Below are 16,259 nucleotides of genomic sequence, written 5' to 3'. Positions count from 1 at the left end.
ATGTCCCATTTAAATGTGACATTTTGTCACACTACTGTCCGTGGTGGGAGATCCGCTTCAGTGTCGCTCCCTGTGTGAGGGCCAATATGAGGGTGAGGGCCCTCTGAGGCTGATCCTTCCCTAAACCTCATTAAGTGGTTTTGTGGCCTCACTTCCTGAAGATGAAGATGGAAGTTTATTTTGAAAGGACACTTGTGGAAACTGACATCCCAAACCACCGCTGGAGGAGAACCTGCATCAGGATGGCGTGTGCGTTACTTCCACAACAAAACCACTCAGTCCGGTTTAGAGTGGGACCGGACCGGTTCTTCCTGCGCTGCTCGGCTGGTAGACCGACTGGTAACCTGGAGCTGCCGTTCCTTTGTTGGACAAACACAGAAGAAAGCCTCAGCCCACAGAGACACAATGAGGGGGGAGCTTGAACAAACCCCTCACTTCTGGATCTGGACTTGGAGAGTCTGGAGGCCTAAAGGAATCCTGATAAAAAAAAAACCCAAACAGAAGTGAAAGTGCTCACACATGCCCTGGCTGCGGTCCCCCGGTGCGTTGGGATACGACAAGCCTATAATCAATTAGCAGTCCTCCTTCATGTGGCTGTCAGTCAGCTGATTGGGGAGATGAGGCTGCGTTAGCGGCTCCAGCTGGCCGACCACCTCACTTACAACCTCTAACTTAATCACGCAGCGTTTCCTTGACATTTATTAGACGATGACTCTGAACACGACACGATGCCCACTCCTAACCAGCTCTCACTCTTTCTTAATATCTTCCAATGCTGCTCGGCTTTATTCCTTTATTATAATATTCACATTTCATACATATAAGTATCTTGTTATAGAGATGGAACATTGAATTGTAATGCAGACCTTGATATCTTTCCAAGATATTTATTTAAGAGACTGATGTTAGAAAAACGTGATGGATTTAAAGGGGCAGTCCACCATTTCTACACACTGGGGAGAATAAACTAAATATGTATTATTATTGGTGGATCCTTTGATAAACAGGAAATAGATGGAAGGTTATTTGTGACTCTGCACTGATAAATGAGTGTTAAGCTGCTTTAACTGACTACAAACACTAAAAACCTGGATTGGACAAAAGCCGAGCTCGTTTTAAAGCTCCATGGTCCTAAAAACAGGAAGCACACAAATATTTCCAGCTCTGAAAGTGCTCAAATATAGAAGATGAGTCATCAAAGAGAGTAATAATCATAATAATGCGTATTGTATAAGGCTTTGTGTGGCCTCGGGCTGCTCCCACACATCACCGCGTCACCATGGAGACTGACTTTAGGTATATTTTACAGCCTGTTGAAGCGGCTCCGGAGGGTTTCCTACTTCACGTCTGCCTCTCCTTTCACAGCGTACTCTATTGGTCTGCAAGAACAACGCGCCGAGTGTCGGCCCGACGCTCGCTCTAAAAGTAATTGGTTTCATTGGAGAGTGGATAAATAGCGGCGGCTGGTTGCGGAGGGCTTCCTGCAGAGTTTGACCGCTCCTGGGTTAATCACAGCCCCTCTGAGGCTGGAAGCTTTCCCAGTCAGCAGCACTGGCCACCAGCCACCGCCTCGCTGCTCCGCCGGCTGCAGATCAGCTGAGCCAGGAAGGTTAGCAGCTAAACGCCAACAACAGCAAACGTGATGCTTCTGCTGTATCGCCTACACATCATTCACTGTAAATATGTGAATGGTAACGATATAGCGTGGTAGAGACCTGTCAATCAGCAGCTAAGCCCCACCCCCTAAAGCATCCCCTGCTTTCTGGTCTGTTGGACTCTAAATGGACCATAATGTACTAAATGAACATCATGCTGGATTGAAGAAGACTTGAAACTAGAGATCGAGACCATAAACTCATGTTTACAATGTTTACTGAGATAATACATCAAGAGAGAAGTAGGACCATTTTCTCATAGACTTCTGTACAACCAGAGAGGAGTCGCCCCCTGGTGGCCAGCAGAGAGAAGGCAGCTTTAAGGCACTTCAGTATGGCTTCACTTTTCAGAACTGGACATTTGATTTTTGCAAAGCATTGTGGGATTCTATTGCAATTTGGGTATTTTACTGTAAAATGCAGTAATAGGCCTATTACAGCAAAATACCAATACACAGCTGTCATTTTATTATCATTTATTGTAAAAATTATACATATATATATATATATATATATATATATATATATATATATATATATATACACATACATATATACACACATATACATATACACAAAATTCACAACAGCTGTTTGATCCTTGAATCGACCAATCAGTGTGGTTCAAGAGTTGGTATTTAAACGGTCGTCTTCATCATGCCGTTCACATGTTGACATCATGACACCAAGACGATGCCTAACAAGGGATCAACATCGCCATGCGAGGCTTCAAACAGGATGTTGTCAGAGGGAAGTGGCCAATGAGCTTAGAGCGTCACACAGTGTCATCAGCAGGTTGCTATGGAGACAGACTGGAAGAGTCCCAGAAAGCAGAGACGTGGACGTCCTTTGCTCACATGACCAGTTATAGACGTTGACATGTTTAGTTACTACTGCTGACCATGTTTCAATAAGTTGTTTGAGATGAGGACATCACCATTACATGTTTTTACTTAAATGCCCTACTTTCATGATAAAATATCACATAGCGTGAACTCTTTACATTTTCCATAAAATTCACCCAAAAGCCAAACATCCCTAACTTTTGAGTAGTGTATATATCACAGTAAATGAGAGTAAAATGACAGCTGTGTACTGTGAGATTATTATAGCAGTGTGCTTTTTTACAATTAATAAATCCCACAATGCTTTGAACTCAAAATATAAAACATCAATTTTATAACACAAGTATGAGTAGAGTGTTGTGAAATGTGTATTTTATTGTAAAATATTACAGTTGCATCTCGTGGAATTATTTAAATAATTCAGTCATGAGGGATCCCCATGTGTTGCTATTAACACACTTTCATTGTGGTTTGTGAAGTAAAATACAGTTTATTTATAAACAGTCATTAGCAACAAGAAGTTTAATTCTGCAAATGATGGTTATTCTCAACTGAAACATTTGTTTTACCAAAAATCATAATAAGTTATTAACACACGAGTTGAGTCAAAGTTCTATTTGTTTTTCTTATATATTTATCTGAATATTAGTCCGTTATTAATCACTCTGCAGATGCTTTTACTTGCAAAAGAAAAACAATGATTTTCATTATTTTCAGTGTGATCGTGAATAAACGTTTTCTAATATTTTCTCTCTCTTTTTCCAGAAACACGCATCAGGTTTATAGTGAATGAAGAGTGTGCAGGTCCAACTCTCCACCAACGGTCAGTTCCTTTGCACTCTTTTGGCCCAACATAAGCTGGTGGTTCCCAGCTCCATAACGCACTATGTTTTTGCCTTTTGTTTTTGATTGATTTGACGTCCGCATAATGCTGACTCTCTGCGGCCCATCGGCGCACTGAAACGGCCCTTTTTGTGCCACTTGCCTCCCTCGCACACACACAGCTGCATTTGTCTTGCAAATCCGTCCCCGCTGCGCCGCGTTCAGGCGACAACAGGAGCGCAGGCGGCCGCAGTGAAGTTCAAGCCAGCGAACAAGCGGAGAGGCTGTTCCAGAGCAGCCGCCCTTTGTCGATATCCGAGCGGAGAGCTGGTGAAAAATGATGCATGCTTCTACACCTCTGACTCCTGGCAACTGACGGGGCGAGGGATGGGCTGGGGGGGGGGGGGGGGGGGGGGGTAAAGAAGTTCCTTCCCTGGAGGCGAAAGTCAGAGTTGGAGGCGAACAAAGGGGCTGCTCTGAACGGAGCGGAGTGTCCTCCAGCGCGCGGCGGGGATCACATGGACGGAGACGCGCACGTACAAACGGCCGTGACTGAAATTAGCATATTTCTAATTCAGCTCGTTTTTTGTTGAGTTATTTTTTTCTTTTGTTGCAGAGTTGAAATGGATCACTTGTCAACGCGTGCGCGTTAGAACACATCCAAACGTGCACGACCCCCCCCCCCCCCAACAAAAACAAAAAAGCCCGAGATCCTCTGTTTACCCGCGAAAGATGAAAGTAATTCATCATATTTATATGATATTTATTTATTGCTCCCGGCCGCTCTGGAATCAGCCCGTCTGCTTCATTTCCATATCCTTTCAGCGCCGCTTCCTCGTGAATGGCCTGTAATATTTCATGCACAATGCCTCTCATATGCACCGGCTTTCAGCCGCGACACTCAGCATAGCGAGACGTCTTTACGGCTAATTCATTCAAAGGCACATCTCCCGTCCTCCGGCGCGGAGGTCAGCCCGCCGTGTTCCGTCCTCCGGGGGGGGCAGAGGGGCCAGCTGGCTCCGTCACACCACACCGCACACATGCACTCTAGCGTTCCGTTATTACCGACACGGGGAGACGGGACGAGAGAAGTTGGAGATTACAGTGATACACGTCATTGACCCGCAAAAGCCAGAGACACGTGACTCCAATTTGTACAAAACGTTGAACACATTGTGACTTCCAATACCCCACTCTCTAATAACACCCGTTATCAATATCTTCAGTTGCAACATGTTTGAGATATCCTTCCGCGTGCTGCATCTCGTCTCTGATTGGACGTCCCAGTTAAACTCCTGCTCTCCTCCGTCCAGCTGTTGGAAACACGATATTCATGTTGTAATGTGGATGTGTGATGTTGAAGTCCTGCATGGGACAAAGAACGGGTCCTATTTGTTGATGCGGAGGACTGGGTGCTGTGCGTCAGCGCGCACCATTACGCAACAGGAGGAAACTGGAAACACGCCGTCGGCTTTTACGCATGAACGTGCTGCCCCCCAAATCACAGTTAACGGGCGAGATGTAGTCTTTTATAGGAGGTCTCGTGGTAAACTTTTAATTTGACATATTTCTAATCATCCTTTGTCTCTAAAATCCACATTTAATTCGTCCAACAGAGTCGCGCAGCAGCATGGAGACGCAACACAGCGGAGCAGGAGGAGGATGCGAGAATAACATCTCTGACTAACTGTTATTATTTTATTAGAGTTTTTTATTGTTTTATTACACTTGTAATTTACTCCACGCGCGCTCACGTCAGCGCCAGTCAGTGCACGTTGCCATGGATATCCGTGCGCCACAAGAGAAATCCTCTGGAACAGATCCAAGCGAACGCGTCGCTCTCCAAGCTCACAAATATAAAGCAATTTCCCTAAAATGAACACCAGCGCGTGTCATAAATAAATAATCTCCTCCCGAGGTTGTTTACGGACTACTTTGTCTCAGACACTCCACGTCTCTCAGGGGGAGGGGGGCGCGCCCCGGAGACACTTGTTGCCGGCGCATAAAGTTGGAGCTTTTGAGAAGTTAAATATCCCGAAAAGAACACAAGTTAGTATCTCAAGGGCTTCAGGGGAACAAAAGACCAGCGCCTTACCATATGCTTAATGGCTACAGCCGTCCAGCCTTTATTAAAGGCAAAAAGTGGTCCTTTAAAAGTTGGAAAGGCTCCTTTATTTGAGTTAGATGGAGCACTTGCGCACAAAACCAGAAGCGCGCATTGCCATTGACTCGCCCCCTTTCTCTTTCTTTCAGGGTCTGAAGCGCCACCGTCATCCCCGTTTCTCTCCAACATAAGCTTTTCATCACCCGGCTTTGTCCTCGGTGAAAGTAATGCTGCGAATCAAAGACATGACAATATTTTCCATCAGCTTGGAGACCGCGGACAAGAGCCCTCGAGCTTTGGCAAAAATCAGGGCCGGTTATTCATCCTGTCACTCCGCACCTGTGGTCCCGCATTCAAAGTATACAAACCTGTCCCTATTAACATTAATTATTCACAAACAACACAAAGGCTGAAATAGAGCAGGTTGAAGTCTGTTTATGGCTTCTACGTGTTTTATTCCTCTGAAGATGTGCCCAAAGCTTTTCTCTCTCTCTCTTTCTCGCTCTCTCCGAGTGGCTGTCTCTCTTTCAGCCTTGAGTAGCTCTACAGCTCCCACGTTACAATCGCAGCATCTGCTTAATCTCGCGGATAAAAATATGACACAAAACATAGCTCATAAAGGATTTTTAAAATCCCGGTAATGAGTGATCAACGCGGGAAACAATGGGGCGGATGGTGAGAGCCGTATGGCGCTCGGGACGTTTCTCTTGTGCAGAAAGCGCCAGGTGACGGCAACAAGCAAAGTCTCCGTTCCGAGGAGGAGGACACACCGACAGCACCTCCTTTCTCTCCTTGGGAGAGAAAAAAATACAAGACATAAATTTAATTGGCTTATCAAGGCGCGGCGAAAAGCCCTCGCTCTTAATTGGCTGGAGGCGCACAAAACAAACGCGGGGACACGTTCAGCCTGGCTGGCCCGCGCGCCGCTTTCAGCCCGGTGTCACGTCATTGAAAATGTGTTTTATTATTGCAAAACGTCACATGCTTTACAGTTGCCATATTGTGTCCCGGACAAAGGGCTGATGGAACATTAAAGACGCGGAAAACGGTGCCAACCCCGTCTCGAAGACACTGCGAGGGCCTCTTTGCTTGCTTTTAGCAGCTGCTGGCCACGACGCCGCACAAGCACATGAAAAGAGACAAAGTTGGAGCGGCCAGGTGCTTCCCCCCGGAGCACCGATCTGTTCCAGCGGGCCGGGGCAGCTCATAAAGATGTGCTTTAGATTGGAAGGTCACGTCTGGGAGGAGAGGAGGGAGATCCCCTCCCTCCCTCCCTCCTCCCTCACACACAACCCCCGGCCTCCTCACTGCGCCATGGCACGGAGCGGAGGGTCCGGCCAGCTCGGCCTCGTGTCCGGCTCTCAGAGGCCCAGCAGGGACCGTCGGGGTGTGGTAGTCCCGAGATCATCTGGAAGTCAAGCCGGTTCGTTGCGTCTCTCCCGGCGCGCTGACATGCGGCTTCAACGCTGGCTTAATCCGCCCCCGGTGCGTAAAAATGCCGATCCGTAATGTGAAGATCTCACATGAGCTTCAACAAGCGTCTCCGGTGACCGAGGCAGAGTCACGGTGCTCTCCTGCTGTCTGGCAACGTGCAGCCGTTCAGAATATCATTCACCTCATTAATCATAATAATTCATGAAAGGTCCGCAGAAATAATGTTACAGGTCAGGTGACATCACGAAGGTTAAAACAGATCAAATGTAAAATAACGGAGGGGGTCAAAATGTACAAAATAAAATGGAGAACGAGTTTGAGGTTTTAATAAGTTGGGTATTTGAATCTATAGGAATGTTTCATCTCTCTTATGAATTAATCAGAATAACAATCTGAAATATATTATAGAAGGTGAAAACTATGAAACGATAATAATTTATTAATATATTATTCATTTTTTATGAACTCTGGACGATGTTACTTTCAGTGTCCGAAACATAATCTCAGATTGGTATTCATTATAATAAAAGTCTGAAATACCACTAAATTAATATATATATATATGTCTACTAGGTGCCTGTCTGTGGTGAATCAGCGGCCTTGGAGCGCAGCGCCGAGTCTTCCAGACCCGCTGCTGAGAACCGAAGGATATACCGGAGGACGCGGGGCGGCGCAGGAGGAAGGTGAGCAGCTACGGTTACTGTTCGAACTCCCGGTGCTGCTGCTGCTGCGCGTTCACGGAACCGAGCCGGTTCACACCGGACCTGGAGAGAGAGAGAGAGACCATGAGTAAAATGACATCCTAAAAAACTAGCCAAGTTTTGTGTAATTATACTAATAATAATAGATTTGATTCATAGAGCAAGTTGCATGGACTGAACTTATAGTTAAAACACATTAAAATCAGATCTAAACGGGTGATTACATACATTCATTTATACAATATGAAACAGAAATACCTGAGTTGTATCAAATCCTCCATCCAGCAGCTCTGCTCCTCTCAGCCGAGTGTTTGCAGAGTTTTAGGGGCCACACGGTTCATATAGCGGCATGTGGGGGGTGGGGGGGGGGGTTCCACGGGAAAATCCGTCCCGGCAGCACCTGGCAGCACAGAGCCTCACATTCAACAGCTCACCATGCTGCTGCCTCGACACCTTCAGCTGGCCGGTACCGCTCCGCTCATTAGCATCTCATTAAACTCATTAGCATATTCATCTACGGCACCGGGCCCGTTCGTGGTCCGGGTTCCGTGTCAGCCTCCTCTGGTCCCGTTGAACCGGACCAGTTCATCCCGGACTGAGCTGCAGTCTCCGATGACGAGTCAAGTCCACCAGTGGGCACGTGTCTGCTTTATGGACGATTATTATTATTACTATCATTATTAGTATTAGTATTGTTATTATCATCATCATTAGGCTATTATTATTATTATTATTATTATTATTATTATTATTATTATTATTATCATTATTATTACGCACAAAACCCTTCATTTGGAAAAGAGCCACAGTCACTAAGATAATTTCCATCCAGATCAGAGATTATTAGATTATTTGAAGGTCGAACATTTAATTAAACACCAAAGTTTCTGAAAAACTGAAAACGTTGTCATCAAATGTCGAGGAGGACCCGGAGCTTTCAGCCCTGGACTTCCACATGTTGAGTAAGTCAAGCTTATTATTGTCAATATCTGCTTTATTATTTACAGAAACGTCCTCTACTCATATTTATTTCATATTTTACCACATGATGATAATAATAATAATAAATACACACACATAAGAGTTTGTTTTTTCAGTAAGTGCTTTTATTCTCAGATTGAATATAAATATAAATCATTGTACATCAATATAAAAAAATATGTTTCTCTCATTCATTGCAATTAAATTAAAAACATATATTATCACCTGTGAAAAACACCAAATAAATACATGATTGTCCAAAAATAAAATTATCAACATGATAAAACTATGTACAACATTGAAAACAACATCGGGGCTCAACATGATCCGCTTCACGGTCCTCACATTTACTATGTGCGTGTTTAGGGACGAGTCCGGGACCGGACCCGCTCAGACCACCAGGCCGAAGGGAGGCTCGTTCTCGATGTCCGTGAGCCCCGCTTTGGTGTGCAGTTTCCGCGGGTCTTCCGGCGTCCAGACCTTGGCGGTGCGGATGAAGTTCTGCTCCCGGAGCTGCTTCTCATCCGACCAGGACAGCGAGTGTCCGGCCAGGGGGGGCAGGCCGTAGTCCGGGTCGCTGGGGGACGGGGACCCTGCAGAGAGAACAACATTAGTATTTGCCATTTTAGGGTTTTAGTTTGGAGAGGTGTGGAGGTTCTGGGTCTACAGGGGATGTGGTCCGGGACTTACGTGTTCCTCGGTGGCAGATGATGACCTTCTTGGGCTGCGCGTGCGTCTCGCTGCTGGAGTTCCTGATTGGCAGGTCGGACTGCACGAGCTCGGCCAGGAAGTTGATGTAGCCGATGGCGAGCCGCAGCGTGTCCACCTTGGAGAGCCGCTTCTCGTAGGGCAGCGTCGGGATGTGCGTGCGCAGGCCCTCGAACGCGTCGTTGATGGACTGCATCCGCCGACGCTCGCGCACGTTTGCCGCCTGCCGCAGCTGCTGCATCTCCGTGTCGGAGCGCATACGCCGCCGGCGCTTCAGCAGCGGGCCGCCGTGGTGGTGGTGGTCCAGGTCCGGGTCGCAGGAGAAGGTGGACGAGGACGAGGAGAAGGACAGGTCCCCGAGGTCGTAGTCCCCGTCGTGGGGCGCCGCCCTGCCGTTCCCGTCTTTGCCGTAGTAGTCTTGGAAGTGGCTCGCGAGGAAGTCCACGTCCTCGTCCAGGAAGTCGTCCGCGTCCAGGGGCCCGTCCCGGGAGGACTGGTCGGTGAAGAAGTCATCATCGTCGAAGTAGGGCGGGGAGGAGAAGGAGTCAAGCCCGGAGAACGGGTCCAGCACGCTGTCCATCTTTGTCTCGTGACCCCCTGAACAATGACGTCTCTGCTGCTGTTCGGCGCTCGCGCTCAACAGTTAGTTTATGTTGGAGGAGCGGCACGCGAGGATTCTTTATAGCGACATCCATAGTCGCGTGCCGCTGCCTCGGAGTGCCAACCAATCACAGCTCTGTCCGCGAGCCGCACCTCGAGATAATCCCCCAGCAGGCCACGCCCCCGGGTCTCCGCGGAGCAACATGTCAACTGTTGTCCCGCACCAGACTCCGTTCACAAAACACTCAATTTAGAGCTTTTATCTGTTCACGTCCTTTGTTAGAATGAAGCCGTCACATTCACGGAGACACGACGGAACAGGAGAACTGACGTCACAGTTTTTGCAGTTGTCTGAATCAAACAAATGGGAAAGCAAGGTTTCTGATCCGGATCAGTGAGGTTTAGAAACAGCAGAGGATAAAACGTGTTCACTGATGACAAAGCAAACATCTGTCACGTGACAGTAAATATTAGTACATATTATAGACGACGAGATGCTATAAAACCTGCAACTGGTGTCTCCACCCAGCTGTTGAAAAGGATACATTATTATTTTATCCTTATTATTTTAACGTGTAAATTCAGATGTAATTAAATCAATTTAACACATAATGGAGGTTTCGTTGGAAGTGGATCGATACGTCAGTTTCAGCGACGGTGTCACGGACGCACGACGCGGACGAGGGCCGTGAAGGCGTCGCTCTGAGCGGCCGTAGAGGAGCCCTCGGCCCGGTCATTCATTCCGCGGTAAGTGGGCATAAATACGTGCACCAGTAGAGTGCTCGACGCGCCACTTGTGCCAGCCAGCGTGTTGACTGGGAGAACTGGTAACGCATAAAAGCACAGTGGTGGGCCCTGGAGCGCGCGCGCCTCTCTGACACCTCACGCGACGTGTTAGCGCTCCCTGGTACCCCGAAAGGAGACTACCCACCGGTCCGGGTCTGCAGGCCCGCATCCATTCAGCCCATTCACTCAGACGACTCACTTCACCCCCCTTTATTTGATTGTTGCAGCAGCGGACGGCCGGGTGCGCGCGCCGCGGCCGTGGGAAGAAGGCCATTTGCGTCCGTGAATGCAACACGTCGCGTTGTAAATGAGGCATAATGAAGCTGTAGCGGGACGGACATACAATGCACGCGCGTCCCGGTACCAACCAGGTGCTGAACGGACACCAGGCGGGGGGTGAAACCTCCTCCGTCCGCGCTGCTTCTTTGTGCTTCATCATCATCTGATGGAACTCCTCTTCCTCCTCCTTCAACACCTCTATTCTTCAATGTCTGCACGGAAATGCACAACAAGTGAACGTTTGCATATTTAAACATAACATTAAACAATGTAAGCAAATAAAAGTATTCATGTGTTCGATATCCTGTTCATGTATGATTTTATAATCTACTTTTTAAAAAAGCATCTCAGCGTTTTTCCTTTAAAGTGTAAATTGACCTCGTGCACTCTCAATAATCCAAATAATTTTAACATGTTTTTATAGAAATATTCTATTTTATGTGTAAAATCAAAGTGTTTTTGTTGTTGTGAGAATTTCACAATTACAAAGGTGAGACTTTGAGTAAATATACAACAAATAAAAGTAGATCTTTGATCCCCAGACATTTAACCTTCAGTAACGAAGTCTGAAAGACCTTTGAATGACACTTTATTTGATTCTTCTCTATTTCTGTCACTATGGAAACCATAATAAGTATAAACATGCAGGTTCGCTGTGATGATGGAACCAAACATGTTCTGATCCCCGTCTACTGTTAGTATTATTAATTATAAAAAGTCAAAACGGATTTTTATAAACTGATTTGACTTCATTTCCATTTGTTAGTCAATAAATAAAATAAAAATACACCTTCCCTTTTTATCTTGCACCTTATAAATCCACCAAGTTCCATTTTGCTCAGTATTTAATATTATTTAACATTGTCCATGGATCTGCTAGCATCTTATTGTATATTGTGTATAGTGTTTTTAAATTGTGTATTGGACTTTTTTTCTTTTCTTTTAATACCAATAATTGCCCTTACGTCGTGTTTGTATTTTTGTATTCTATTATTGTACCGCTGATGACCTAATTTCTCCTCGGGGATAAATAAAGTTATCTATCTATTTCCTATTTCCCACACTTGTTTTATAGTATTATTCCTGTTTTTATGACTTTATATGTTTATTTCTATATATAAACCGTTAAGCAACTTTGTGTGTGTGTGTGTGTGTGTGTGTGTGTGTATTGCATGTTACAGACCTGTGTGTGAGACCCCCCCCCCAACCCAGATGATAATTCGAACCGTGCAAGTCGGTAACGCGCCGTGACCGCGCGCTCCACGCCGCCTCATTGATGAACGCGCTTCATGAACGGGCCGAGCTGCGCGAGCGGAGCAAGTGTTTCGGTTCCCATGCTGCCCCTCGGTCTGCAGCAGGCTGGACGCTGCATTAACGCTGCACACCGGACACACACACACACACACACACACACACACACACACACACACACACACACACACACACACACAGAGAGAGAGAGAAAACACCCAGAGCTGCTACTGGTGGGTTAAATAGTTTTTCTTAACCTCAAAATAAAAGCACACAAATTAGAAAGAAAAAAATATAAATACTTGCAAGTATCTTGAGTACACACTTTGATCAAACACCCCGGTTTCATATTTACCATGAATCATTAGTCAAATGTCAAATTTGACTAAATTAATTATCATGAGAAAGGAACATCAGTGAGATGTTTCATTATCTTCCTCACAGAAGAAGTTGATTTGGTCTTCAGCCATTATTAATTAATGACGACTATATCACACACACACACATGTATGTGTGTGTGTGTATATACAGTATATACACACACGAAATGCTGAAAAATGGAAAATAATAAAACAACTTTTTAAACTCTGAACTGCCGCGGCACAAATATTTCATTTATCATTCCTGACTTATAATTTATTTATTTATTCATGCATTTCATATCCAGATGGGGAGGGGCTTCGCTTGGCTTTAAAATCAAATAAAAATAATGTTCTATAAATTCATCTCCATTTAAATATTAAAATCCAATGGATTCATACATTGAAACTCTTCACTTGTCTGTTGAGTAAATATATCTATAATCTATGTGAACACTATGTTCACCAGATTGTTTTTAGCAGGCGACCGAGTGATGGCGCCATCAACAGTGTTGGGTATCTCCATCATGAGGTGTTTAATGTCCCTTTAACCCGGAGATGTTCGTGTGGTCCATCCCGTCGCCGTCGTCAGCTGGAAAAGGAAACCCAGAAAGTGAACTAACGCAGACCAATGTGTGGATTTAGCCGTGGGGCTAATCCTCACAGTGACTCAGCGGTAATCCCTCTAATCTCTGCTATGGGGATTATCCATCTGGATGACTAAAACAAATTAAAGGGATTTTCTGAACAGTAATTTAACAACTTCAGTCGCTGCATCCTTGGCCCTTCGTGACCTTTGCTTGTTGGTCACTTGAAGGTCGCTGAGCTCATTGTTGTTGTTTTTTCACACATTTGTGTTTTTAGTGCTGGGACGAAAAACTTGACTTTCAGTGTGAGGATATTTATTCATACTGGGACAGCACCAGTAACACTAAGAACAAAGAATACACACTGAACATGTTTACGTTGACTGCATGATGAAGCCAGAGGGAGCTGGGTAGGGGACTGGGAGCTGGTTAGGAGACTGGGAGCTGGGTAGGGGACTGGGAGCTGGTTAGGGGACTGGGAGCTGGTTAGACTGGGAGCTGGGTAGGAGACTGGGAGCTGGGTAGGGGACTGGGAGCTGGAGACTGGGAGCTGGTTAGGAGACTGGGAGCTGGTTTGGGGACTGGGAGCTGGTTAGGAGACTGGGAGCTGGGTAGGGGACTGGGAGCTGGTTAGGAGACTGGGAGCTGGGTAGGGGACTGGGAGCTGGTTAGGGGACTGGGAGCTGGTTAGACTGGGAGCTGGGTAGGAGACTGGGAGCTGGGTAGGGGACTGGGAGCTGGAGACTGGGAGCTGGTTAGGAGACTGGGAGCTGGTTTGGGGACTGGGAGCTGGTTAGGGGAATGGGAGCTGTTTGGGGGACTGGGAGCTGGTTAGGAGACTGGGAGCTGGTTAGGAGACTGGGAGCTGGTTAGGAGACTGGGAGCTGGTTCGGGGACTGGGAGCTGATTGGGGGACTGGAAGCTGGTTAGGAGACTGGGAGCTGGTTAGGGGACTGGGAGCTGGTTAGGGGACTGGGAGCCGGTTAGGGGACTGGGAGCTGGTCAGGGGACTGGGAGCTGGTTAGGGGACTGGGAGCTGATTGGGGGACTGGGAGCTGGTTAGGAGACTGGGAGCCGGTTAGGAGACTGGGAGCCTGTTAGGAGACTGGGACCCGGGTAGGGGACTGGGAGCTGGTTAGGAGACTGGGAGCCGGTTAGGGGACTGGGAGCTGGAGACTGGGACCCGGGTAGGGGACTGGGAGCTGGAGACTGGGAGCTGGTTAGGAGACTGGGAGCCAGTTAGGGGACTGGGAGTTGGTTAGGAGACTGGGAACAGAGGGAGAAGCAGTGGGAGTGCCACCTTTAACCCCCTTTTAAACAGCTGACGGCGGGTGGTGGGTGGATTTAAAGAATGAAGAGACGTTACACATCCTGGCCACTAGGTGGCTTCCAGCTGTTGTGTTTAGGGTGAGCAGCAGGAGGAAGAAGGTGTATCACCTCAGCAGCAGCAGAGTGTCTCTGACTTCAGATCCGTTCAGACTGAGGCTGCTGTCACTCGGCCGTTTGTGTCTTTTTGATTAACATGAAGGATTTAATTAAATGCTGTATTTCATCTCGTTGGATTTCTGGAACATTCACAACATAGACACAGCTGGAACCTTCTGTCAGAAATGTTCCAGTGACTCAAATAACTCACTTTTTAAAAACAACATTTGCTTTTTTGTTGTGACTTTTTTCCACAAACAAACTGAACTTTTTCTTCAGCTTTTGCAACATATTCTGACTATTTGAATTAAATATGTACATTTTCCAATAGGATGTATGGTAGTGTAGTGGTTTGCACTGCAGCCTCATACCAGGAAGGTTGTTGGTTCTAATCCTATGATGGGTGTTTTCAACATACTTTGCCCTTTTTTTGACCTACTTTACGATGACCTTTTGTGACTTTTTTTTCCAACATATTGTAGCATGACTTGTTTGTGAGCTTTTTTGATATAGAGTATTTTCTGACTACTAGTGTGACCAGGTGCTTTTCAATGTAAAACCCAGAATAAACTGGAACCAGAGACTGCGTATACAAACATATATATTTTATTTTTCCTGCATAGACTCAGTGAACAGCAAGACCATGGACTGAGTATACTTAGGAATGAAAACAAATCAAGAAAATAAAGCAAACGAACAGTAAGGTGGGGTAAACTGCATGCCGAGGGCTGCACACGAACCAACTGGTTCTAAAACTATCCCAGTTTACCTATTCCCAGCATTCTAATGGGACTTAACCACACTAAAAGAACACCCACGCAAGATGGCAACTCTAGTTTTACTCCCCCCCCTCCTCGACGTGGCCCAAAACCCCACAAGGAAAATAACGGCCCAGCTAAGAAGTAGACTAAAAATCTAAAAGCATGGGAAAACAGTGGTTTGCTTGTTTCAGGTGACTGGAATAGAAAATACAAAAGTCATATTCTTTTATAAAAGGACTAAAGAACCTATTTAAAAACATTGTTCTATGTGTAGCCTACCTGGCTTCTTGGCTCATATGCATATAATACAATCACTCCAAGCAATTTCAATTCCTCACCAAACATGCAGAATCGAAAAACACAAATGCCTTTAATTATTCATTTTAGTATTATTTAATTGGACATTTTAATAATTAAAATCATGCTTTTAGACATACCACAGCAAGCACCTCAGCTGCTCTCACTCAGGTGAATCAGTGGAAAGGTGAGCTATCCGCCCCCTTTTATAGACTTTGGCCCTCTGCCTGGGTCCTAGTGCCCGACCAACTTTACCTCCCTGTGCACACTAGAATGACATTTTTATAGCCCTTTGATAGAGTGTATGGTGGTGTAGTGGTTTGCGCTGCAGCCTCGTACCAAAAAGGTTGTTGGTTCTAATCCCATGATGGGTGTTGTCGACATAGTTTGACATACATTAATATGACCTTTTGTAATTATTGTTTGACATATTGTAGAATTATTTTTTTGTGAGCGTTTTTGATATATAATATTTTATAACTAGTAGAATGACATTTTCACATTTTCTTATCAAAGGTATGGTAGTGTAGTGGTTCGCACTGCAGCCTTATATCAAGAAGGTTGTTGGTTCTAATCCCATTGATTGGTTTTCTCAATTTACTTGCTAATGCTAATTTTTTTTCAACATGCTATTTCTTTTTTCAAGACTTCAAACTATGACTTT

The 16,259-nt window shown here is 45.8% G+C and overlaps 1 protein-coding gene across 1 annotated transcript; it reads right to left on the bottom strand.

Moving 5' to 3' along the window:
• Positions 1-8,862: 8,862 nt before the first annotated feature.
• Positions 8,863-9,880, bottom strand: ptf1a (pancreas associated transcription factor 1a). Its single transcript, XM_084006802.1, has 2 exons — positions 9,233-9,880; positions 8,863-9,135 (listed from the first exon to the last, which is right to left on the bottom strand). The coding sequence occupies exons 1-2, from the start codon at positions 9,828-9,830 to the stop codon at positions 8,933-8,935; spliced, it is 801 nt and encodes a 266-aa protein (XP_083862928.1). The 5' UTR covers positions 9,831-9,880; the 3' UTR covers positions 8,863-8,932.
• Positions 9,881-16,259: the final 6,379 nt, after the last annotated feature.

Source organism: Eutrigla gurnardus (assembly GCF_963514095.1).
Source record: "Eutrigla gurnardus genome assembly, chromosome: 4".
Lineage (NCBI taxonomy): Eukaryota > Metazoa > Chordata > Actinopteri > Perciformes > Triglidae > Eutrigla > Eutrigla gurnardus.
This window is presented reverse-complemented; position numbering and strand designations above follow the sequence as displayed.